This window comes from Metarhizium robertsii (assembly GCF_000187425.2).
Source record: "Metarhizium robertsii ARSEF 23 chromosome Unknown MAA_Scf_2, whole genome shotgun sequence".
NCBI classification, from domain to species: domain Eukaryota; kingdom Fungi; phylum Ascomycota; class Sordariomycetes; order Hypocreales; family Clavicipitaceae; genus Metarhizium; species Metarhizium robertsii.
In genome coordinates this window covers 688,131-712,381 of record NW_011942160.1, presented here as the reverse complement: position 1 = coordinate 712,381, position 24,251 = coordinate 688,131, and the positions used below count along the sequence as shown (strand labels likewise).

Here is a 24,251-nt window from a genome sequence, read left to right as displayed (position 1 = left end):
ATCTGCCAGTGCCATCGGTAGACACTTCTTCATTATCCAGCCGCACTTGTGCTCATGTGCGTCACTGCTCCCCGAATATTCTTTTCAGGACCCACTGCATGCAGAACAATGCGAGATGGGCAGCTGTTCATCCATCCGCAATGTGGGCTTGGGTCTGAGACCCCAGGACTGAGCTGGTTTCCCTCCAGCCTCAAGAAACAAACTTGCTCAAACATACTCACTTGCCTCAAATGTGGCGGCTTTGATTGGACTGCGCACGTCGGATGCGGGATCCTAGTCCAAGCCCAACGCCAGACCCACTGCTGGTTCCGGTGTGAACATCCTCCCGACTTGCCCCTCAACACCATGGCCGCGATGGACCGCTTTGACTTTTGTCTTGATGCCTGGGTTATGCTGCTCATCCGGAACGTCTGTGCCGTTGACATGGATAGTTCGACAAAGTGGCGCTTCCGTGCAGCAGTCCACGAGGCCGAGCTCCGTGATGCCGTACCAGACAAGGCCATCAGTAGGCGATCTGCAGCTTGACAGAGCTCGTCCAAGAATGTCATTTTCCTGGAGCAGGCCGTAAAGCCGACCTATCCCCTAGCCCTCCTTGTGTTACTTGTTCGTTACACCCACCTTTCCCAAGCTTTCGCTATAAGGCTGTGACGCCCATCCCAACCATTCGGCGTACTTTTCTATCGTCACCGTGTCCCATACGTCCCGTGTCTAGCTTTCACGCAGCTTGCCGATTCTATGACCATGAAGTCCTTTGCACTGCTGTCCGCCCTTTGCGGCCTGGGATCCGCCCACTTTCTCCTCAACTACCCCAAATCCATTGGCTTCGACGACTCGAATGAAGGCAATGCTCCCTGTGGCGGATTTACACCAGACTTGTCCAAGGACTTGGTCGATTTTCACGTGGGCGGTGATGCCATCTCCGTGAAGCTCACCCACCCCCAAGGCAATTGGCTCTTCCGCGTCACCACTGATGAGAAGGCTGAATCCGGTTGGGAACAGATCTTCCCCATTGTGCAACAGAGCGGGTTGGGAGACTTTTGTGAGCCTCAAGTCACAGTGCCCAGCAAATACGCCGGCAAGAAGGGCGTTCTTAGTGTCGTTTCGTCTGCGACGGATGGTCTTCTGTACCAGGTGAGTGAGCTGGCCGCTGCCTTGTCCGAGAAGATGCTAATGTATATCATACCGTGTAGTGCGCTGTTGTCAACTTTGTCGATGGCAAGGGTGACAAGCCGTCTGCCTGCGTGAATGCGTCAAGCGTCAAGGCCTCGTTCACCGACGATTCCAAGCTCACTGCACTCGTGGGCAGTGGCTCATCATCTACACCTACATCTGGCTCTGGATCCAGTACTGCATCAAAGACGTCGGCTAGCGCGACAGCTACACACTCGGGTGCTGCATCATCGCTTCATGCTTGGTCCCTCACCAGCGCGGGATGGGGTGGTGCGTTGACTATTCTGTGCATGGCAATGCTGGGTGGAGCTTTGATGATTTAACCCCGCGGACAGGGGACTGTGAAAACAAATTGTCGGGATACGGAGTGAAGGCATCGGGTATGCCAATGGTTTGCCTAGCATGTAGCGATGAAATGGAAATCGTATTGCCTCTTGACTTTATTCGCACCTAGATGTGACGGGTGCAAACTGACATCTGGAGCTGAGCAGTGGTCTTGCTTCAATCTTGGCAAATGGCTAAAACCTGGCAGGAGTGGCGCCTGCGCCTTCCCGCCTAGGCGATGCCAGGGCCATGGAGATTAAAAATTGAATTCCCGCTTGCTTTAGACCAAGCAATCCCTAAAACTCAAACCCCGAGAACTTCGTTTGTTTGGCACGGTCTTTGTTATCGTTGGCCTGTTGCATAGCCGGCTCAACACCCACGGCTCATTAACCATAGGACGGAACCAACTCAGTACACAACTTAGTACATCCCGCATCTCCACATGATGGACCTCCAAGGACTTGCGGTGTCGGGTCCATCGACGCCTCTGATTGCATCGCTTAGAATTCACGATCCCCACTTTTATATTCTACCCCAACTTTGGCATTTGGGACATTGCGGTATCGCGAGCCTGCCCTTCGCATCAATTGCGAGACGGAATGCTTTGTTCGTTTTGATCAGCTGCTGTCGCCTGGGATCTCTGTGTCTCTGACTGTCATTTCTCCGCCTGGAGCAGTCAATTGGCGCCGTCAATGCATGGCCCGCTGCGTACTTGATGGAAGCACCCCGCCAAGCGCCAGCATCACGATCTAGTCACGGCAAGGCTGGACTATGCCAGATAGACTTGACTTGACTTATACTTACCAATAGTATGAACTAGGCTTGGGAACGTTTGAGCCGTCATACCGCTATCAACTTTGAATTCCTCTAGCATTTTTCGGCGTTTCAAACTTTACCACGTGGAAGCAATTGCTGATGCGACTCCCAGCGGTGAGAGTACATATTTTGACGCCTTCCAAGCCAGGTCATTCTGGTCTTGTCTCTCTAATCCCTTTTCCTCTCCCATCATTGAAGCTATTCAGATGACCATCAAATGACCTTTACTAAATGACAACTGTTCAACATGGCCGCCCTCACCAATGCTGCCGAGCTTGATTCAAAGAGCCTGTCTCCTCGCTTTCGCGTTGGTGGCCAGCTTTCAATCGGTGGCATAACCTTCAGACCCAATCCTCGCATATCAAATACAGATGCGAATATCTTGATTACGCTGAGTGTAATCTCAGTTGCGACATTTTCTCTTTATGTCTTTCGCAATCGACTCCAGCGCCTCCTTCCTCGATGGCTTCAGCCTTTTGCCAGAGAAGAAGGCCATGCGTCAAATAAACGCAAGGCTTGGACACATTGGACTCTAATTCTTGCTTTTATCTCTATTTCTGGCTTTATCTTGTCGGTTGTACCGATTTGCCTCGCCCCGAATGAGCGCCGAGGCATTCTCGATATTGTTCCCTGGATGTCTATTCTATTCATGACTGCTTTGGACCGGCCCACTAGCACACCTCGGATTTTGCTCTTGCAGTATTTTCTCGTCTTCAGCTCCGGTATGGCTATTTATTCTGCCCAATTTTTGGACCACCATCTTCGGTCCATCGATCCATTTCGCGTTGCAAGACTGGCTCTCTCTTTGTTCGGTATCATTTCGATTGGCAGCATGCCACTTCGAAACCCAGCTTGGGATGCTGAAGACATTGGAAACCCGAAGCTCCCCCCATCTCATCATGTTCGAAGCCCGGAAGATAACCTCACACTCTTCACTTTCTGGGCTATGACGTGGGTATACCCGCTTGCCCGGCTCTGTCGGAAGAAAGAAATCACTGTCGAAGATGTGTGGCAACTACCGCATGATTTCCAACATACACGCCTCTATCTAGCCTTCCGCGAACTCCAGGGAAAGCTTCTCCCCTGCCTGATCGAAGCAAATGGTCTCGATTTATCCATTGCGACTACTCTTGCTATCGTTGAGAAACTCGCTGAGGTATCCAACATTCGCCTCACCAGCCGGCTTTACAATGCGCTGGACAACGGTAACCCAACCGAAGCCAACTTTTGGTGCGCGGTAATGCTATGCGTGGATTTTATGCGACAGGTCTCCAAAACGACATCCTCTTGGTACTCTCGCAAGGCCTACGAACGATCTAGGGGCGAGACCTTTATTGCGCTATTTGGGAAGCTCCTTACCCGGGCCGTCCCAGGATCAGATGTCACCGAAAAGGGTCCAGAAGAAGACAGTGTCGGAACACTGACAAGGCCAAACAATACCTTACGAAGAGGATGGCTTAGCTGCTGCTGTGGACGCAAACACAGGGTCAAGTCGACTCCTGCACAAGCAACCCCTGCATCAAATGCAAAGGTCGTCAATCTTGTTCGGGGAGATACCTACGAGATTTCTCAGCGCTTCTGGGATTTTCCAAAGCTCATGTCGCAGCCAATCAAGGTTATTGTTACAATTTACTATCTCATCGACATTATGGGCTGGCCGTCCTGTGTCGGCCTTGGGCTCATGATCCTCTTCCTGACCAGCAACTCACTCCTCGTTCGCAAGGTCGTTCAACTGGAACGTTCCAGGACCGCGCACTCCGACAAGCGCGCACAAGCTGTGGCTCACTTTGTAGAAGCTAGTAGACCTTTGAAGCTCAACGGCTGGACATCTTCTTGGAGTGCTAGAATCTTCAAGTTTCGAACCATGGAGATGCTGAAGCGACTGCAGATTGCACGGGTAACTGCAGCGATATCCACCACAAATGTTGCTGGAGGCTCGGCTTACCCTTTTGCCAGCATTTGCTTATACACGCTGATTCTCCGACAAGGTCTTCCAAACGACGTTATTTGGCCGTCTTTGCAGCTCTTCAACCAACTGGAGGCGAGTCTCAAAGAAGCGTTCGATCTTATCACTGCTTATTGGAAGGCAATAATTCCTGTCGAACGTGTCAACAAATACATGGAGGAACCAGATCGGGACGAAGATTCTCTCGGCACTACAGACGCTAGTGATATCGAATTTCATGGCGCCTCATTCGCTTGGCCCTCCACCAATCACTTGGTTCTTTCTCAGCTCAATCTCAAATTTGGCAAAGGACTCACGATTATCCGAGGAAAAGTTGGCTCCGGAAAATCTAGCCTCTTACTTGCAGCCTTGAACGAAATGGAGTTGCATGGTGGCGATCTTCTTCGACCAGATGAACCGGTTGGTTATGCACAACAGCTTCCATGGCTACAGAATAAGACTATTCGAGAGAACATCGTCTTTCATCATGGCTTCGATGCCGCCCGATACCGACAAGTCCTGCATGCTTGTGCGCTAGGACCTGACCTAGCAGCTTTTCCCGATGGTGATCTTACCAAGTTGGAGGAAGGCGGTGTTGGGTTATCTGGGGGCCAAAAAGCCAGAGTTGCTTTGGCCAGAGCCGTATACAGTCCATGCAGAATTCTTCTTTTGGATGATCCTCTTGCTCCTTTGGATCACGACACTGCGAGCAATATTGTACGACGATTTTTACAGGGCCCTCTGGCCAGGGAACGCACTATTGTGATGGTGACGCATCGCGATGACCTGGTCCTTCGCATTGCTAATCAAGTCATTGATATGGATGATGGGACCGCTAGGAGGTTATCTCAATCGGAAATTAAAAATGAACTTGAGCATCCCTATCATGCTACGTCTCAAGATACCATAGTGGAAGAACTTGAACCGACTCATGAAACCCACGAAGAGGAGGAGGAGGATTTGCAGGAGGCACCGGAAGAGCCTTCAGAGACTGGAAGCGTGCCCCTTACAGTCTATTTGAACTATATGAGGGCTGGTGGATTGTATATGTGGGCATTCCTAGCACTGTTCTACGGAATCTCCAGATACTGCGATGTCTCGGAAGCGTCATTGCTTGAGTCGTGGGGAAATGAAACGGCGAAAGATCGTGTGATATCTACAAGAGGCTATTGGAGCCTTCCAAATCCCCAAAAATTTCCCCAAATCTGGCTCGCTGTGTTTGGCGGTCTTGCACTCGGACAGACCATATCATACGGTATCGCCCAACTGCTGCTAGCTAAGATCTCTATCGATGCTGCTCAAGGCATTTTCAAAGCTGCCATCGGCCGAGTGAGCAAAGCCACCTTCAGATATCACGACACTACACCCACCGGACAGCTTAAAAACCGACTCGTTTCTGATATGGGTATGGTTGATGGTGGCATTTTGGCACCACTGGAAGGCTTCGTCTATAATTTCATTGCTCTTGTTTTGAGCATCGTCGGTATTGCAACACACCAGCCAATGCTTCTCATTATTCTCGGCGCCGTCGCTGTCCTATTCGTTTACTTTTTCAGAATCTACGTTCCAGTTTCACGCAGCTTGCGACGCATGGAAATGCGATATCTCACGCCCATCATTGCCAATATTGGCGTTATGCAGGACGGCCTTGTCACGATTAGAGCGCTTCGCGTAGAAGGTCGTTTCCAGGACCGGCACTTGGATGCGGTGGATGACTTCCAGAAGCAGGATCACTTTTTCTGGAGCATGGCTTTCTGGCTCGACTTTCGGCTCAGTATATCGTCTGCCTGCACTCGTGCTGCCCTGATTATTTTCATGATTTGGCGCGGCACTCCAGCAAGCGCTATTGGATTTGTGTTGACGCAGACGTCAATTTCTATGGCATCTATTCAACAGCTTTGCGAGAAATTTGCCCAGCTTCAACTAGACGCAGTATCGCTGGAGCGTGTTGGCATGCTTGACAAGATCCCAGAGGAGCCAAATGGCGACGAGGAGCCACCTGCAGATTGGCCTAGGCCATGTGACGACGTCAAATTTGAGTCCATGTCCTTCAAATACGCCGAGGGACTGCCCAATGTCCTCAAAAAGGTCACTTTTGAGATACCGGGAGGATCTACGTGCGCGGTGCTAGGTAGAACTGGGTCAGGAAAGTCCACCATAGCCAATGCACTGCTGGTGACAGAGACGGCATCCGAAGGCACGGTAAGAATTGGCGGCATGGATCTGGCCAAGGTCAACCGCACTGCTCTTCGAAACCGTGTCACATTCATTCAGCAAGACCCTACACTGTTCCCGGGAACTCTGCGTGATAATATCGACCCAGAGGGTAAATTTTCCGATGAGGAGTGCGAAAATGCGATTCAAAATGTTCTTGGGAAGGAATGGGGGTTGGCATCGCAAATCGACGCTGGCGGGAAAAATCTTAGCCAAGGACAGCGGCAGTTGGTTGGTATCGGACGCGCAGTTTTGCGCAAGAGTGGACTGGTTATCCTAGACGAAGCGACAGCATCAATCGATCGCGGGACTGCGGCCACAGTCCAAAAAGTCCTACGAGAGGAGCTGTCCAAGAGTACTGTTATCACCATTGCTCACAGACTCGAGGCTGTCGAGGACGCAAATTGGTGTCTCCGCCTTGAAAAGGGCCAGGTATTGGACTGTGGTCCCGCAAAGGACCTGGGCAAGAAGGCAAAAGAGGAGGAATCATGATCATAAAGGTAGACTGCTACACTTATTAAACGGCGATGGGCATCCGGTAGCTAGCGACACAAATATTTATAGACAGGCGGCTTTTGGCCGAGGATTGGATGGCCATTGGTAGTAGGTACAATTGATGGTACCAAGAATGATAGAGATATGGCATGACGCTTGCGATGATTTCGACAAAGGGGGTTGTTGGTGTCTGGATACCCAAATAGCTCCCATCTCAGATGTATTGCATCAACTGAAACGTCAAAATACTGAAGGTGTGAATGGTGTCCCAAAACAACTAGCCTAAAATATGAATAATATAAACTTAACACTCTTGAAATTGAGAAAACGCCAGGCTGCTAAAGCCACTAAATCAGGCGAAAAGTGTCGCACTTTCCGCAGGCATAATCAGTGCGGGGAGACTTGAATGTTCCCGCACACAGATCAGATTGCACGTGCCAGGGGAGCATGCAGCACGGCCTAGGTACCTAGGTACTTGATGGTGGGATGGAGGGGCATAGTGCAAGTACCCCGCTAAATCGCGCGGCTGTGACACACGAAAATGGATGGTAATGGAGATGCCGATTGATTAAGTTATGTCTGGTACATACATACTAAGCTAGGTACTTGGGTAAGGCTCTATCCGGCCTGGCTACCGGCGCGGACCCGAACCCAAGGGCCCGCCGGGACCTACCAGTACCAATGACCCCTCCGGGAAAACCCTATGCCGTAATCCCCCTCAACAGCTGCTCTGACGCATCTTTCGAGCACCAGACCGCGGCTTTAAAACTTTGTCCGGATCGCATTTTTTCCCCCTCTGCAATCACAACGGCGGCACCCACGACAGCCAATTTTGATCCTGCGCAACATGACCATCACTGTCATTCTTGGGGCCCAATGGGGTATGTTTCTCTCCCTTGCCTGGAATATGTCCTTCCTCCGCACCCGACCGATATCGCTTCGATCTCACTATACTAACCAGGACTTCTACAGGCGACGAAGGCGTGAGTACTCGTGGAGAACCCAACACAGCCAATTACACCCAGGAACTAACGATAATGCGTACTCAGAAGGGCAAGTTGGTTGATGGACAGTGCCGGGAGGCGCAACTCTGTGCTCGAGCCGCGGTAAGCACAACGCAGGCAGAATCCGGTCGACCAAACGGCTTCCACCGATGCTTAAACATCCCCAAACGACAAATTTGCGCCGAAATACCTGCTAATGAACGTCAAGGGTGGGGCTAACGCTGGGCATCTCGTGCGGTTGGTTGAACGCCTTCTATCGATCGATATCTATACATGTATATTGTGATGCTAATAGGTGCAAAGCGTAAACGGAGTTTCGTATAGGTGAGAACCAGCACACGTGGAAGGACGGGGTGGTTGCTAACATAGAGGCAGCTTTCACCTCTTGCCCTCTGGGCTGATTAACCCAAAATGGTTCGTCAAGGATAATGATCGTTCAAGCTGGCAACGGCGAGGCTGACAAGTATCATAGCATGAACTTCATCGGTTCGGGCGTAGTATTCCACGTGTTAGTCTTCATATAATCCTCCACCCCTAACTCGACTACCACATCGGCGTCTTGTTGATGTCTCGCCTGGCTCGCGCCCCCCAACCGAACATGCCAAGAAGACTGACTCTGTCCTCCAGCCCAAGTTTCTTCAGCGAGCTCCGGGAGCTCGAGGAAAAGGGCCTGACCGCGGTGCATGACCGGATCCTTGTTTCTGACAGGGTCAATGTCCTCTTGGACCTGCACATTGCAGTGGATGGTCTCGAGGAAAGGGAACTCGGGGGTTCGTTTCATAGTTTCCGACATTGTCGTTGAGGAACAGCAGCTAACGTCTACCCCAGACGCAGCTATCGGAACAACAAAACGCGGTACGCGACCCCCAGGATTCCATGCCGGATTATCCTTTTCTGCTCCTGTCACCTTATTGCAAGCATTCCCAAATCTCAATAGCGGGGACAATCTCGGTCATCGTCGTGCTAGCGACGCTATTGAAGCAACGAGGTCTAACGTCCGCCATAGGCATTGGTCCCTGCTATCAGACAAGCAGAGCGGTAAGAGATAGTCATGACAAGGGAGCGGACTGCGCGCTAACTTTTCCAGCGAACTGGCATCAAATTGACCGACGTCTTCCATCCTGACCTTTTCGAGCAGAAGGTGAGGCGCTTAGCCGATGGCTATCAAAAGCGCTTCGGGGAACTGTTCGAATACGACATCAAAGCCGAGCTTGCTCGTTTCGACGAGTACAGGGAGACGCTAAAGAAGTACGTCGTGGACGGCGTGTCCTTCATGAGATCCGCACAGCAGAGCGACACGAAAATTGTGATCGAAGGCGCAAACGTAAGGTTCTCATCCTAAGATTAAACGAATAGTACTGACACATTGGTGGAACGAGCACCGTGCCCGTGGTCCCCAGTCCTCTTTCCTAGTCCCGCAAGGATTCTTAGCTCGGGGCGGAACATAGTGCTCGTCTGAGCAATCACTTTGTTGGCGGAATCTTACAAGGAGTCTGCGCTGTAACAAACTGTGTATTATGTTCACGCCTCGGCAGGATTCGGGAGTCATATGGAAACCTGGCTTTTACCCATCTACTTGTTGGCTATCGAGCGTGGTCAGTGGAGTTAATGACAATTTCACGTGAGGATGGCGCCCTGGAATCAACTCAGAGCAGACCCAGTCATGGTGTCTCGAGGTTCAAGCCAAACTGTGCTCAGAAAGCTTGTCTTGAGATGATCCCAGGGCTTCATTTTCACGTCAAACCTCTGCGCCACGTGCGATGCTGGTAGATCGGCATCAGCCGCCTCTCCTATGAAGGCAAGGGGTTCTGGGACCTGGCGCTTGTGCTTGTTCCCAATTGAACAGGCACTGATGCTAGACGTTGATTATGGCTCTTACCCAGTAAGTTTCTGTCAACTTGGCCTTTCAGTTTGCACTAGTACTCATGATTAACTACAGTTTGTCACTTCTTCAAGTACTACGCTTGCTGGTATTATTGGTGGACTTACACTGAACCCAAAGAATATCACAGAGACGGTTGGAGTGGTCAAGGCTTGTATGTCGATTGCCCCAAGGCTGTGGTTCACTGCTGACTGGCAACAGATACCACCCGTGTCGGAGCGGGGGCTTTCAAGACTGAAGATACCGAAGAGTGCGTCTGAATTACCATCTTGAAGCGACTCTGAAGCTGAATCATGACCTCAGGATTGGCACCAAGCTCCAGGAGATTGGTCGCGAATGGGTGAGGCTATAAGTGCCCTGGAGATTTCGAGCTTTTACCGCTGACAAGACTTAGGGAACGTCGACTGGCCGCAGACGCCGGTGTGGATGGTGAGTTTTCATCACGGCTCCTAGCTGCTGACAAACTTGCTGACCATTCTCAGGCTCGGTACGCACAACCTCAAAACCTTGAGTAGTAGGGAACACAACTGACAAACACAAACAGACCTTGTTGTTGTCAAGTACAGTAACTCGATCAACTACTACACCAGCCTGAATCTCACCAAGGTAGACATTGCCCATGGCATGCTTGTGACTCGCGTTAAACCGCTCTAACACTCTGCAGCTCGACGTTTTGGATACTTTCGAAACGATCAAGATTGCCATAGCTTACAAGATCGACGGAGAGGTCAGTGATGCCAACGAGATCATGATGGATTCTGGAGACGCTAACCGTTTGGACAGGAACTGGACTCTTACCCTGCGGATCTTGACATTTTGAACCGAGCTGAGGTGGTTTACCACGAGATGCCAGGCTGGCAAAAGCCGACCACTAACGCGAGGACCTACTACGATCTTCCCAAGGCGGCCCGCGATTACGTCGAGGTGAGCATATTCACCTGGGCTAGCATAACGAACAGAATTGCGCTGACCACCAGCAGTACATCGAAAAGTTTGTCGGAGTCAAGGTAGGTACCTGGGCGCGCATACTAACCTGCACCGCAATTGCTAAAGTTGAGCAGATCAAGTACATCGGCACTGGTCCTGACCGTGAGGCAATGATCCAGCGCTCCTGATTGCGCGAGATAGAGGAGGCGCCCGAGGCTTGACTTGGATCGTGCGCGAGTATTGGCTGCGGAAGCCATTTGGTGACCCGAAGAAGAGTGTGCGCATATAGACTTGGATTTCTTACACGTAGGCCATACCTTAGACTACAACTGATAGCTACTTGGATACCTGCCTCCTTCTGTGAACGTGCCGTGGGTTATGATGCATCCTGTGTGCGAGTATCATCGTTTCATCCTGAGCTAGGATCGATTTATGCCCTCTGGGCCTGGCTGTGTCTCGCTGGAGCGGATTATAAATACGTAGAGAAGCTGAATTTTGATGTATCCGTTTTGGCAAACATGGCGTGGCTACGCAACTCCTTGCATGCAAGTAGGACCCCCCCCCCCCCCCCCCCCCCTGGTGTTTTGCAGCGGCTTGGATTCGATCATGGAAACATGCTAGTTCAAGTGAAGCCCGTAGAATTTAAGCTCATACCTTATCAATCAATATGCATTAAAACACATTTCAAAACAAGGCAGGCCAAGCCCCGTCACTGGAGTTTGCGAAAGCGCAGGGCCATAATGGCCGGAATCTGCGTATAATTCGCCGACGACTCGGGCCGTTCCTTGATTGCGTCCGCCTCGTCAAAGTACAGCTCCTCCAAGCTATCCATGACCAAGCCCGTCTTGAAGAAGGTCCCCAACAAAACATCGAGCGGGCGATGAAAGTAGAGCTACGCATGTCCTCATGAGCCACACTCTTCACTACCGCATTCTCACACCGCGAGAATCCCCGGGTTGCTTACCTGGAACGCAGGCTGGCCGTTGACGGCGACACCTCGCCAGGGAGCCTTGTCGCGATACTCGCGGACGATTTTCCCGCGGGCGTGGTAGTATTCGCCCGTGGCCTCGTTGGTGACGACTTCGACGAAGCGCGTTGCCCCAGAGGTGAAGAACACAGGGTGCAGCAGGGTCGCGAAGAAGCTGCAATTCAGTGGCTATTAGCACAGCCTTCACCCAGGGAGATTTCAGCAAAGACGCATGGCGGGATCAAACGCACATGCCGCCCTGTTTCAAGAGCTTGGGCAGTGCGTCCGCGAGCGGCTCGAGGTCGGAAATATCCATGAGCGCCATGTTACACGTCACAATGTCGAATCCCCCCTCCTTTCAAACAAACACATGGTTAGCAGGTAAATTTGCTAGTAGATGGAATTATTCGGCTGGGGGCTTTCTCACAGCCGACTCTGATTTGACAAGGTCCTCAAAGGCCTCGGGCAGAGTCACATCCAGAACGCGATACGAGATCCGGTCCGCCTCGTCGGGCGAGCTTCTCCGCGCGGCGTGCTTGATCATTTCTTCACTGCCGTCGGATGCGGTGACGGAGGCGCCTTTGCCTGCGAGCCAGCGCGCCACGAGGCCGTTGCCCGTGGCGAGATCGAGGGCCCTGCTGCCCGGCTGTACGGGAACTAGCCTCTCTAGACTGGGCTTCTGAAGCTGCTGCCAGTATTTATTCCCGTCAAGGCCCATTGTGGTGTCCCACCATTCGGCGTTTTCAATCCAGGAGCCGTGGATGCCGCGTTGCTTCTCGGGGTTGGATGCCATCGTGTCAATGGTGTGAGCTGCTGGACTACGACTTACAAGGGTCTTTTCCTACGCAATCGAGTCGCGGGAGACAACGACGAAGTTTTTTTTGGGAGGATCAATGTAGTTGAAGTATACGCGGGTTCTATTCGTGTTGGGTCCTGTGGTAGGCGTCATGGCAATTGGCCATCTTGGTTGGCTGGCTGAGGTGTTGGGCAACACCGCCGGTGACTCACTCGGCGTGGAATGCGTGAGACCACATGTGCAGTCACCTTGCGGTTTCGATGCGCCCTGTATGCACGCCACTTTCCCCCCGCGGGGAAGTGTCAACTGGTATTTATCCGCATACCACGAGGGGCATGGGAGCCCAGGACGACATGATGGCCGATTGCTTCATAACCACTCGGCACCGGGTCATACGGGATACGCCGGTCCAGGGAATGTGCAGCCAATGGAGATGAACGTCCGGGGTCCGGGATCATCTCCACTTCGGGGCGATAGCCGGGTTAAAGTCTCCACTGGCGGCACAATTGAAACGCCGCATCGTGTAAGTCGGCCGGGATTATTTAAAGGGCCAGCCGAGATTCGCGAGAAAAGCGCCCTGTTCAAATCAAGACACTGGTTGTGAAATATCCCTCGTGATATCGGCGAAGCTTACCGGATCGATGTCTCGAGCAACTACCGACAAGCGTGCCGAGATCAGCGCCCAAGGCTCCGACGAGGTCCAGCAGCTGTTAATGTTTAATATTAAGTAAAATTAAATTTAAAAAAGGGGGTTTATAAAATATGATAAATAATTATTATATATCAAGTATAGCCTGATTATAATATTAGTAAACCAATATTATAATAATCTTACATCTTAGTAATAGTTACGCTATTATAATATAGAAGGGATAATCGAAAAGTCAGGCAAGCCAAAGGTAGGTATTCTATTATAACAAGACTAAAGCTTGTCCCCTCTAGATTTTACGCCGAATTGCTGTATTTATACTAGGGATTTTCCCGTGACTCAGCCCGCTAGGTGGGAAGGTGTGGTAGGTCCACTACTAGGTTTGCGCCTTACACAGTAATTCACGGTTATTTAAGGGGTTTTCCTTGGTAAATTATTAATAGTCACGGTTCACATGATATCGTAAGTATCAGGCCCGGTCACTATACAAATCGAGGCCTTTTATCGTTATTTAGGCGGTATCGGGCGATGTCAGGCCCTACTAAAGCCGTAAATTTTACACTTTTAGGGGGTTTACATCGTGCAACACGGAACTAATCCTTACAAATATATTTTTACATAGAAGATCTAAGTAAAAGTATAAACCCCATAATAGTCGCACCTTTGCGATAGTCACCAAGTATCGCTAATTTTGGCCTCACGAAGGTTACATATGTATCGTTATGACGCTGGTTTAGGGCGGATAGTCATAGCACATTCGAAAAGCTTTTCCAGGTCCCCAAGAGGCAACATTAAGGACCGTTCCTTGTCCTTCTGGCAATCGCGTGCATTGACATAACATTGGTCTGGTACGACATGAAAGACGAAGCAGGCCTGGATTGCGTCGATGCACTGTAGGTATTCTTCAATTTCTGAGTTGTGATACACTCGTCCCGTGCACTGTCCTGCGGCATACTTGCAGTGGTATTTTTTTTCCCTGTCGTCTCCGAAGCGGTCGCAGTGCTCTTTGACCCGTTCCTCGTTCGACTTTTCTGGCTGGCTGGCGGCGGTTGGTGCGGCATTAGTATTCGTGCTAACTGGCTGACTGGTGGCAGTTGGTGCGACATTGGTATTCGTGCTGACTGGCTGGCTGGTGGCAGTTGGTGCGGCATTGGTATTCGTGATAAGTCCATTGGCAATCAAAATTGATGTACACCACTCCGGGCTATTGGGCTATTTTGGCGCTCGCCAATCGCCTTAGCAAGGGCTAGGCTGGCCATGCAGGCGAGCAATAAGGGAGTGGATTTCATTTTCGGTGCGGTGTTGATGGAAGTCTTTGACTTGTGGTATTGGAGGTGGAAATAAAGCAAAATGTGAACAGTAGTGGCTGGATATCAAAAGACTGAGTCGATCGATTGTGAACAGATGTTAGGGTTATAATCTTGTCGGGTGGGAGAGCGTAGCCTATAAATACTTTTGCTGGCGAAATATATACACACAAAGATACATTGACGTGTATATAGTTGAAACTGTCAAGTAAAATGAGTCGGCGGTCCTATTCCCTGACTCCCAGAGCCTTCGGGGTGCTCGCTCATGACACGACAGTGGGCTTTGAGAAAGTGACTTTGGCTGTATTGTTTGATTTATATTAATTTTCCCACTTGGATTTATGCGTACAAGCCTTTTATGAGTCAAGACGCAGGCGTTGGACATACGAGTCGCAATGGAAACATGTCTTTTCGGTGCTTGTGGGATGCATTAACTATGGGCATTACTTAATTAATTAATACTAGCATTATTTTCGCCAACTCGCATAAACTTCATGGCTAAATAATAAAATATTTTAATGCTTAGTTATCAGGACGCCGAGTTATAGGACGTAAGCCATAGAATATGCTTAGAGATGAGGGAATCTCCATCTCCACTATATAAGCGAATGAAATCAAGCGTGGTGACAGGGCTTCTCATCTCTCCGAGTATTACACGGATGTCTCAGGAGAGCCATTATGGCGAGATGTTGAGGCATGTTTGCTATGACGAACCTGTTCCCCGGCACGTGAATGATGCTGGCCTGTACGCTCTCATCACAAGTTCTAGGTGAGGCCGAGGTGTTTGGGCGACGAATCTGCTGGGAGCATGGAACTGACTTGCGTCTCTTGCGGCGCATGTTGTCCAGTTTCTGGTCGTCAATGCTGCCATGATGGAAATACGTGTCCTGACTGATCAGACTTGTGGCCCGTGGGCGCGCCGGTTCTATACCCAGTGAGTCTTCTTTTTCCATGTCTGAAACAGATTTCTAAAGCTGGTTCCTAGTTAATAGTTTCGAAAACCTTGGCTCTCTTATGCCACCAGTCCATTCGATAGAGATTCGCGGTCTGGGCCGGCATATCGATCCAATAGTATGGAGCACGACGGACAATTCCGCTGCCAGAGCTTCCTCTCTGCTGTCGCGGCGAGATGGCCGAGCGGCTGCGTGCTCCCCTTGGGGCCTCGGTCAAGTGGCTTGCGATCATCGATGCCGTCGACGCCGACGAGGCGCGCGGTGCCACCATGCCGAGTTGACGGCCACGGCCTCGGCGCAAGCTGAGCGCAGACCCGAGGTTCCCGCCGACCCGGATCTTCCTCCGCGACCGGCAAAATCGGCTCCGTCAGCTCCCAGCCGTGGCTTCTTTGGCTTTACCGCTCCGCTGTAGTCTTGACTCTTGACCACTTGAACTCCCGTGGGGACAGCGACGTGGTTGATGACAAGGACGGGGGGTGTTTGCCCAGCCAGACGTTCACTTTCCGCTGCTCTGGTGATGAGGACGGGAAAGCGATGGTGCCGGACGTAGGGAGCCTTTCCGAGTTTGTAACTAGACAAACGGATGGGCGGACGGAGATTGTAGCGAAAGAGTTGGGCATGTAGAGAGTGCTGTAGCGGTCAAGTTGTCAGCAACACGACAGAGAATGTTGAGATTTCTATGCCAATACTATATTAGCTTCAAGAGTTACATCTCTTATTTACATCTGGCTGTGAAATATCCGACATGCATTGCGGTGGAATATTAAAGCAGGCACCCGTCATTGCTTGTAGCGAGTTGGGCGGGTTCGGCAGGATACAAGAAACTGAAGCTGCGGTTAAAACCCAGGCGCATGTTTACACAAGGAATTATATGCCGTCTACCTATGCATGGTCAAGTGTGCGACATGGGTAGCTCTCCATGCTATTTCTCCGTGGTTGTTGAATGACGGACGAATCTGGCGAGAGAAGACGACACTGGGATGACAGAGCGATGGCACCCACCCATTGACACAATAAAATAATGGTATTCGCTGCAGCTAATACGTCGGGGCCAAGAGCGGCTGCGGGATCTATACATGGGACGTTTGAGTTTATTTGACATGCTATATCTGCCTATGCCTGCCGTGTTCGTACAAAACGATGACTATTTACCCAGAGCTTACAACATGGAACACGGAACTCATCTATGACATGGAATGGGCCAACTGTCGGTCGCTGCATATTTTTTTTTTCCTATTTCCGCCTCTGAAACTCCCATGGAACAAGATTCAATTCATTGTTCCCAAAATACGCAGCTGCCGCCCGACAAAACCGACACCATCAGCAGCCAGTCCTACGAACCCGAGTCCCTCCATGTCCGCAACGCCAAGTTCCAATCGCAGTCGCGTGTCTCAGGCATCCCATGAGAAATAGATCCCCCGGCCCGCGCATGGCCATGTTTCCCGCCGTGGTGGTCAGACCGACTACGAATCCACGCTCCGCCATGATGAATCAAGCCTTTGTTACCTCGTGAGCGCATCACGCCTCCGGAAAAAAAAAAAAAAACTTCGTATCGCGCCGCATCGGCCTCGACGCCGGAAACACAACGGCCAACAGCCCAATCCTCGCGTCGTACCGCATGCAGCACGATTCTAGACCAACCTCAATGTTGTACGCTCTCCCGACACACCGGGACCGCCGTCTGGTGGGAAAAGGACCAAACGCCCGCGTGCCATCTGGTCATTCCCAGCACCGCCCGCCATTGTGCATGAAACGTCTCGCCTCCTCGGAAACAAAATCCTCGCCGCATCAATGCATCCCCCCGCGTCAGCTTTGTCCGTCCATCCGATGGCGATGCGTCCACCTCGTCTCGCCCATCTCCCCCGCGGCAACTGCCAACAATAGCAAACACCCGCTCGGGGTTCTCGTATTTGCCTCGTGATGTCGGCCATCCTCATCATGAGCGTCGGTGCAACGACGATGCAGGTGCCACCTACTGTTGCAACGGGCACCTCCGACAAAAAAAAAAAATGTGACGGCTCATATGCCGCACGACTTCGTATTCCGTCCGACGTGTTGGCGGCCGGTATGCATGACAGCAGCGCCTATATAAGAGTCACCTGGCTGGCATCTACCCTCCCGGTATGTACGAACATTGAAGCACAGCAGCACTCGGGCAAGATTTTCCGCAACGCATAGAATTCTGCTTCTTCTCGTCTTCGTACAACGGCCTTCTTTTCACTGCGTCCGTCATGTATTCCAGACTTATTATTGTGGCCGTCGCCGCGCTGGCGTCTACCTCGAGCGCGCTGGCCATTCGCAACAAACACGTCGGTGACTTTCGGCTCTTCGCGGACCAGGGCTGCTCTGCTGGCAATCTGGGCGTGTGGACTGTCATTGACGATGACGTCAGGGATCATGCCTGCCAGAGGATACCTGACGACGAGGGTGTTCGTTCAGTCTTTGTGACTGACGTGAATAGCGAGTGCGCATGTACGTTGACCTCGGGGATTTATCTGCCCTTGTCAGAATGTAAACTAATTGCTTCGGCAGTCTCCCTCTACGAAGATGCGGATTGCCAGGCTGGCGAGCAAAATACCACCCAGGGCAACTGCTACAATAGCGCTGCGGGCTGGAAGGCGTGGAAGATGATCTGCTAAGGAACATGTTCTGGAGACGTGGACGAGTTAATTTATTTTACTGGTGGTTTTGCGCGTATCCTGGGCTGAAGCATGGGGGTGTCCGACCTGGCTGGTAGGAATGGGGGGCATCCCATGCGACGTGTATGATAGATCGCTTCATGGCGTACACCTCTGCATCGAGACATTGAATCTTAATCTACTGTTGGCTGAAGCAGCTACCGGCCGCGTGTGTTTGTTTGATGCCTGCCCTGTAGGGTTTGCTGTAATACGCCATGCATCCAGCCGGCTTTTCTACCTGATGGCATCTCGGAGCCTGATGAGCCCGGCTCTGAGAGGCACTCGTACGCTTGCGCAGACATGGAAGTGAGGGAATGTTGGCCATGGTCTTGCTGTGTACATCATCCATCAAGCCGGAGTGCAACTGCCGGTACAAGTAGTCAATCATTCGAATGCATTGTTTTGTCCTCGGGGCGCAAAACACCATCAAGTGCAGTGAATTTGCTCTGCCGCATCTCTCGCTCAGGACTGTCGCTGCATCTCGAGTCACCTCTCATTACTAGGAATCTATCATTCTCACGACGTGACGACACTACATCATCCAGGACCTATTTCTACAGAGCGGGGGTAGTAATACCTGTATTGTGTCAATTTACACATCTATGTAGTATTCTCCCACCAAGCACCTCTAGTCACCTCCTACCGTCCGGCCACAGCTAGACGCCATGCAGGCACACACATAGTTAGGCAATCGTCACGCACACCTTGCCGAAATGCTGCCCGGACCACTGGTACTCGTACGCCTCCTTCAACTGCTCCAGCGTAAAGGACTTCTTGTCCACCACGGGCCTCAGCCGCTCCGGGTTTCCCTCAATGGCGAGGCACATGTCCTCCATCTGCTTGCGGCTCCCCACCAGGATCCCCCTCGTGGTGCACAAGTTGGTCAGGCACTCGAGGAAGCCCGGCTGGTCCTTGGTGTGGCCGCCGACAAAGCCGACAATGGAAATCAGGCCCGACACCTTGACGGCCTTTAAGCTCTGCGCCATCGACTTGGGCCCGGCCACCTCGACGATGTGGTCGACGCCCACGCCGCCCGTAATCCTTTTCGCCTCGGCCCCCCAGTCCTGGTTCTCGCGGTAATTCAGGACGTGGTCGGCGCCGAGGTCTTTGAGCACCTGGGCCTTGTCGTTGGACCCCGTCGTGGCAATGACGCGCGCGCCGGCGGCCTTGGCGAACTGCAGGGCAAAGATGCTCACGCCGCCGGTGCCCTGGGTGAGCACCCACTGGCCCGGGGCGACCTGGTTGTCGGCGACGCCGTAGAGCGCGTTCCAGGCCGTGACCCCGGCGCAGGGGAGCGTGGCGGCCTCGACGGCGGTCAGGCCCGCGGGCTGCCGGACGAGCCCCTGCTCGTTGAAGGCGGCGACGGAGCGCAGGACGCCGTGCCGCGTGCCGCCGAGCCCGGTCTCGGCGTTGTCCTGGGTGATGGGGCCGCCGATGTGCTCCTGGTTGAAGAGGGTGACGACCTTGTCGCCCGGCTGGAAGCGCGTCACTTGGCGTCCCACGGCGAGCACCGTGCCCGCGCCGTCGGAGCCGGGGACCACGTTGTCGGCGACGGGGAAGGGGTACGAGCCCTGGGGGATGATGAGGTCGCGGTACTAAGAGGCAACTGTTAGAGTGCTTTCACTGCGTTGGGCGGCTTCTGGTTTCGTACGTTGAGGGAGGCGGCGTGCACTGATTGGATTTGGCGGCGGGTTGGCGGCGGTTAGCGAACGGCGTATAGTGACAAGGGGTTTCAACCGTTACTGACTCTTGACGAGAACCTCGCTGTCGCCCAGGCGGGGGACTTGCTGCTCCGAAAAGGCCAATGCGTCGAAGCCGGCGGTGCCATCGTGGCTCGTGACGTTCCACTGCTTGACCGTCTTGGGGATATCTGGCGCCATGGCGAGGACTGGTGAGTAAATGGGTTGGAAGATTGTAATGGTATTGCTTTGGTGAATGGGAACTTGAAGCAACGGGCAGATCAAGTTGCGAGTTTGCCTGGTATTAATATGGCCCCATTTCACAGATGCAACTCCACGGAACTCGGTCCGGGTTGCAATTTCTAAGCGCCCGTGGCCTCACCAAGTAGGTCCCCGGCATCATCATGCGGCCGTGGCATGGCCTGACTGCGCTGCTATGTCGGTCTTGTCTGGTAGATTGTGGTTCAATAGCCGTCAATGGCATACAACTTGCGGTCCACTGTCATATTTTGCCCTCTGCCATTCGTCTCGATGCATGAAGCGATTAGCAAGCATCGGTTGATGATTGATGTAGGGCGTGGTCCTCCGTGTTGCGTCTGGTCCATTGTGGGCATGTTGAAGTGCCGTGGAAATTATTTGACTAATACATGTCGAGTCGTCATGGATTGACTAACCGACGTTGTGGAGAGCCGCGAGCTGTTGACTTGTTGTCTGGCTCGCGTTGATGGCCAACTCGATAAGTTATCGTGGCGCAGCGCCAACTAGGTACGGATCTGGGGGATCTGTGCCAGGAACCAAGTGGCGCCGTCAAATAAGCGAACACATCAATTGATTGAATCCAGTTGAGCTGGTGCGGCCTGTCTGGTGTGACTGGGGTGACTGGTCCTTTGCGGCGTGACTCAACGCACGTGTGGTCGAAACATGTCGTGGAGGAAGCCACGTCCCACCCAGTGCTCGGGGAAGCTTCCATGTCGTGACATGGAATTAAATGGTCAAGTATCGCCGACGGGTAAACGTGCGCCCGTCACTCCATGTCTGCCGACTCACCAGACAGCTTCACCCAACCATCCCGTCGACCATTGAACCCTCATCCATGGCTCCCAACCCCAACCCTCCCGTCATTCTCCAACCACCACCCTCTGCCCCAGACACGTCGACACGTGCAACGTCTCCAAACCCGCCATCCACGACCCGCACAGGCATCGTCGTCTTCTCCGGCGGAAGCGCCGCCAATAGTCTCGTCGACGTGTTTGAGCGCGTCCGCGAAGCCAACAAGACCTCGCTGAGCTACGTGATTCCCATTTCAGACAATGGCGGCAGCACAAGTGAGATTATCCGTGTCTTTGGCGGACCAGGTATGACGCTTCCCTCCATGCAAACGCGCAACCGACAAAACAGCACACATCTGACACGACACGCCCATAGGCATCGGCGATGTGCGCTCACGACTCGTGAGGCTGATCCCGGACAATGACGTCCCCGAAACAGTTGCCATCAAGCACCTGTTCAACCATCGTCTTGCCAAGACGTACGAGGCCGCGCGCGCCGAGTGGTTCGAGATTCTCGACGCCACCCATGCTCTCTGGACCGACGTGTCGTCGCCCAAGAGAGAGCTGATTCGCGCATACCTCAACACCTTCAACCTGGAAGTCATCAAGCGCATGCGGCCCAGCAGCCGCTTCGACTTCTCCAAGGCCAGCATCGGAAACTTGTTCCTGACGGGCGCGCGCCTCTTCACCGGGAGCTTCGAGGCCGCCATCTACCTGTTGAGCTCGATATGCGCCGTCCCCGACAGGATTTCCGTCCTGCCCGCCCTCAACACCAACTTTGCCCATCACATTGCCGCCGGCCTGCAGGACGGGACCGTCATCACGGGCCAGAACGACATCTCGCACCCCAGCTATCCGACCGCCGCGGTGCCCGGCGCGGGTGCCTCGAGCACGGGTATGCAGACGCCTGCCCTGTCCGTGGGCCACGACACGGAGGAACACGACAAGATTGAAGACGCCAACCTTCCCGGGTCGTTGCCCGCCCTGCGCCGGCCGGCCATTGTCTTCTCCAAGGCCGAGGACGAGGACTTGGCCTCACGCATCGACAGGATATGGTACATCAACCCCTACGGCCAGGAGATTCGCATCCCCGCCAACCCCCGTGTTCTGGATGCCATCAATACCGCGGGCACAGTCGTCTACTGCATCGGCTCGCTCTTCACGTCCCTGGTCCCCAACTTGGTGCTCAAGGGCGTGGGCGAGGCCATCGCCAACCCCGCCATCAAGAACAAGATTCTCATTCTAAATGGCACGACGGACCGCGAAACAGGCCCGTCAGACAATCCCCTGACCGCGTTGGACTTTGTTGCCGCCGTTGCAAATGCCTGTGCCGATTCAAGGGGGTGGCAGAAGCCATCCGAGGAGGAATACAATCTCTACGTCACCCACCTCGTCCACCTCGAGGGCCCGGCGTCACCAAGAGTAGACAAGCACAAGTTTGGGCAGCTGGGCATTGACACGGTGCGGCTCTACGGACCCAAGGACGAGTCTGGCCGCGGGGGCCGATATGATGCGACGGCGTTGGGCCAGACGCTGGAGACGGTGGTCGGGAGGAAAGACATTCGCGTGGATCGAAGCCGTCGAAACACCCTCGTCGGCTAGTCTAGTCAAGCGTGAAAAAAAAAAAAAAACGCGCATGTCCATTATGAAGAGCCGCCTGAGAAAAGAGTCACATGTATTATACCGTGCATCCCGTCCAAGCACTTCGGAGCCCATTGCTTTCCCCCGATGCACGAAGCGTCCAAGACCATGTCCCGGTCCTCACCCCGAAAACACAATGTAGGCCATGACGACGGGCCAGGCCGTCGACAGCAACATGGCGGCCAGCACCGACCCCCCGCCCACGCGTATCCTGTCCATGGGCCCCTTCCAACGGTCGACGAGGGCGCAGGTGGTGAAGATCATGGCGCAGACGTACAAGACGAGTCCCCATATGATGACGACGAGAATGTCACCGAAGGCGTCGCTCGGGCTCAGGACCACCTTGGAGGTGTCGGGGACAAAGGTCGACGAGAGATTATTGCCCATGGTTGCTTCCTCGGGTCGCGGTATGTATGTATGGCTGTAAAGGGCACAATTTCTCGGAACGACGGAACGACGGAACTGGGCGCTTGGCCGTGTCGGGGGCGATTAAAATTAAAAAAAGGAAAGATTATCCAGCAGTTTCTCGCCAGCGAGTAAAACGGGTCCCGAGAGAAAGAATGAATGAATGATGGATGCCCTCCACCGAAATGAATAAGCCTTGCAAGGCGTGAGAAGAAGGGAAAAAAGAAAAGGCGATACAATTACGCAAGATGGGAAGAAGGAGGGGAAAATGGCATGACCTGATGTTCAGTCTCGTCTTGGCAGCGGCATCCCAGCACAGATATCACATCCCGTCTTCCCATGTTGGCACCACTTGGGCCCACGACTCACGATGATTGATGGATGCGGCACCGGAAGCGCCACGGAGGACCGGGGGGGCGGCGGCCACTCACAGCCGGCGGCGCAGGGGGGGGTGGCTGCGCACTGCGGCCCCCCCGCGTCGCAGCCTTCCAGGGAGCTGGTTGTCCCGGCGGCCTGCGCGTCGCACGACGACTCGTCTCAAACGGCGCCCGTCTTTGGGGGGTTAAAAATAAAACCCGACTTGGGACGCTGTGCCGGGAGCTGGGACGAACGAACAGGGGGCAAGGGGACATGGCAGTTTAAGTGTCGGTTCTTCGGGCAATTTATGACGGCACCTGGGTGCAAGTGGCTTTGCAGACGGGTGGTCGAGTTGCGACATGGACGGAAAATGCACGCGTCGGCCATCTAATGTCGACTCGCGGACCAGCTCGACGGATTGGCAGTCTACTCCCCCAGCCGGCACATGTTGCCCGTCCCTCGACAACCAGACGGCACGTGTACATACATGTACGTACATGCACGCTGTTCCTCCCGTCTCGCGTCGTCGGGCCACTGCCTCATTGGCAAGGCCCAGACGAACGGCTGCCTCGACACTGGTTTGATGCGCGCGACTCCGTTGTTTCACGATGCCCTCGCGCCTTGTTTTTCCCGCCTAGGCCCCGACACGCATGCAAAACGGCTTGAGCAAACTGCGGTACTGGCCTGGCCGTGGACGCCGCCGTGCTTCGTCGCGGGCACCAAGCCATGTGATCTGGGACATGGCGGCACGGCGCCGCGAACACGCCGTGTCCATGACTGATGAGCCAGAGACAAGAGTTGGGCAAGGTATTCGCAGCCAACGAAACCCAAGCACCTTGTTCGAGCCGCGACGCAGCTCGCCATTCGCTCGCCAACCGCCCGGAGCGCAAATCTGCCCAGACGAGGCGTCGCAGCGTGGCCACGACCCGGGTCCTGCCCAGCGGCGGATGGTTGTCCTCGGCCATCAAGGGACGTCGTCCGACGAGCAGTGCT

At 53.4% G+C, this 24,251-nt stretch overlaps 9 protein-coding genes across 9 annotated transcripts; 6 read left to right on the top strand and 3 right to left on the bottom strand.

Moving 5' to 3' along the window:
- Positions 1 to 345: 345 nt before the first annotated feature.
- Positions 346 to 1,493, top strand: MAA_07187 (expression library immunization antigen 1; the record flags this gene model as incomplete). Its single annotated transcript, XM_007825185.1, has 3 exons — positions 346 to 505; positions 713 to 1,131; positions 1,191 to 1,493. 3 exons carry the CDS (start codon positions 346 to 348, stop codon positions 1,491 to 1,493), a joined length of 882 nt encoding a protein of 293 aa, XP_007823376.1.
- Positions 1,494 to 2,557: 1,064 nt separating this feature from the next.
- MAA_07186 (multidrug-resistance associated protein) lies at positions 2,558 to 6,961 on the top strand (the record flags this gene model as incomplete). Its single annotated transcript, XM_007825184.1, has 1 exon — positions 2,558 to 6,961. One exon carries the CDS (start codon positions 2,558 to 2,560, stop codon positions 6,959 to 6,961), a length of 4,404 nt encoding a protein of 1,467 aa, XP_007823375.1.
- A 2,859-nt stretch (positions 6,962 to 9,820) lies between these two features.
- Positions 9,821 to 10,965, top strand: MAA_07185 (Adenylosuccinate synthetase; the record flags this gene model as incomplete). The annotated part of the gene is made up of 9 exons (XM_007825183.2): positions 9,821 to 9,850; positions 9,908 to 10,004; positions 10,052 to 10,100; positions 10,245 to 10,279; positions 10,395 to 10,456; positions 10,515 to 10,577; positions 10,634 to 10,774; positions 10,831 to 10,857; positions 10,912 to 10,965. 9 exons carry the CDS (start codon positions 9,821 to 9,823, stop codon positions 10,963 to 10,965), a joined length of 558 nt encoding a protein of 185 aa, XP_007823374.2.
- Positions 10,966 to 11,486: 521 nt separating this feature from the next.
- Positions 11,487 to 12,069, bottom strand: MAA_10784 (PvdO; the record flags this gene model as incomplete). The annotated part of the gene is made up of 3 exons (XM_011412703.1): positions 11,487 to 11,669; positions 11,742 to 11,919; positions 11,996 to 12,069. 3 exons carry the CDS (start codon positions 12,067 to 12,069, stop codon positions 11,487 to 11,489), a joined length of 435 nt encoding a protein of 144 aa, XP_011411005.1.
- A 78-nt stretch (positions 12,070 to 12,147) lies between these two features.
- On the bottom strand, positions 12,148 to 12,537 carry MAA_07184 (S-adenosyl-L-methionine-dependent methyltransferase; the record flags this gene model as incomplete). Its single annotated transcript, XM_007825182.2, has 1 exon — positions 12,148 to 12,537. One exon carries the CDS (start codon positions 12,535 to 12,537, stop codon positions 12,148 to 12,150), a length of 390 nt encoding a protein of 129 aa, XP_007823373.2.
- A 5,143-nt stretch (positions 12,538 to 17,680) lies between these two features.
- On the top strand, positions 17,681 to 18,088 carry MAA_07183 (uncharacterized protein; the record flags this gene model as incomplete). The annotated part of the gene is made up of 2 exons (XM_007825181.1): positions 17,681 to 17,921; positions 17,982 to 18,088. The coding sequence occupies 2 exons, from the start codon at positions 17,681 to 17,683 to the stop codon at positions 18,086 to 18,088; spliced, it is 348 nt and encodes a 115-aa protein (XP_007823372.1).
- A 722-nt stretch (positions 18,089 to 18,810) lies between these two features.
- MAA_07182 (Alcohol dehydrogenase superfamily, zinc-type) lies at positions 18,811 to 20,007 on the bottom strand (the record flags this gene model as incomplete). Its single annotated transcript, XM_007825180.2, has 3 exons — positions 18,811 to 19,722; positions 19,779 to 19,798; positions 19,875 to 20,007. The coding sequence occupies 3 exons, from the start codon at positions 20,005 to 20,007 to the stop codon at positions 18,811 to 18,813; spliced, it is 1,065 nt and encodes a 354-aa protein (XP_007823371.2).
- An 892-nt stretch (positions 20,008 to 20,899) lies between these two features.
- On the top strand, positions 20,900 to 22,457 carry MAA_10783 (UDP-galactose transporter; the record flags this gene model as incomplete). The annotated part of the gene is made up of 2 exons (XM_011412702.1): positions 20,900 to 21,161; positions 21,232 to 22,457. The coding sequence occupies 2 exons, from the start codon at positions 20,900 to 20,902 to the stop codon at positions 22,455 to 22,457; spliced, it is 1,488 nt and encodes a 495-aa protein (XP_011411004.1).
- Positions 22,458 to 22,641: 184 nt separating this feature from the next.
- On the top strand, positions 22,642 to 23,036 carry MAA_07181 (UPF0052 domain protein; the record flags this gene model as incomplete). The annotated part of the gene is made up of 2 exons (XM_007825179.2): positions 22,642 to 22,903; positions 23,002 to 23,036. The coding sequence occupies 2 exons, from the start codon at positions 22,642 to 22,644 to the stop codon at positions 23,034 to 23,036; spliced, it is 297 nt and encodes a 98-aa protein (XP_007823370.2).
- Positions 23,037 to 24,251: the final 1,215 nt, after the last annotated feature.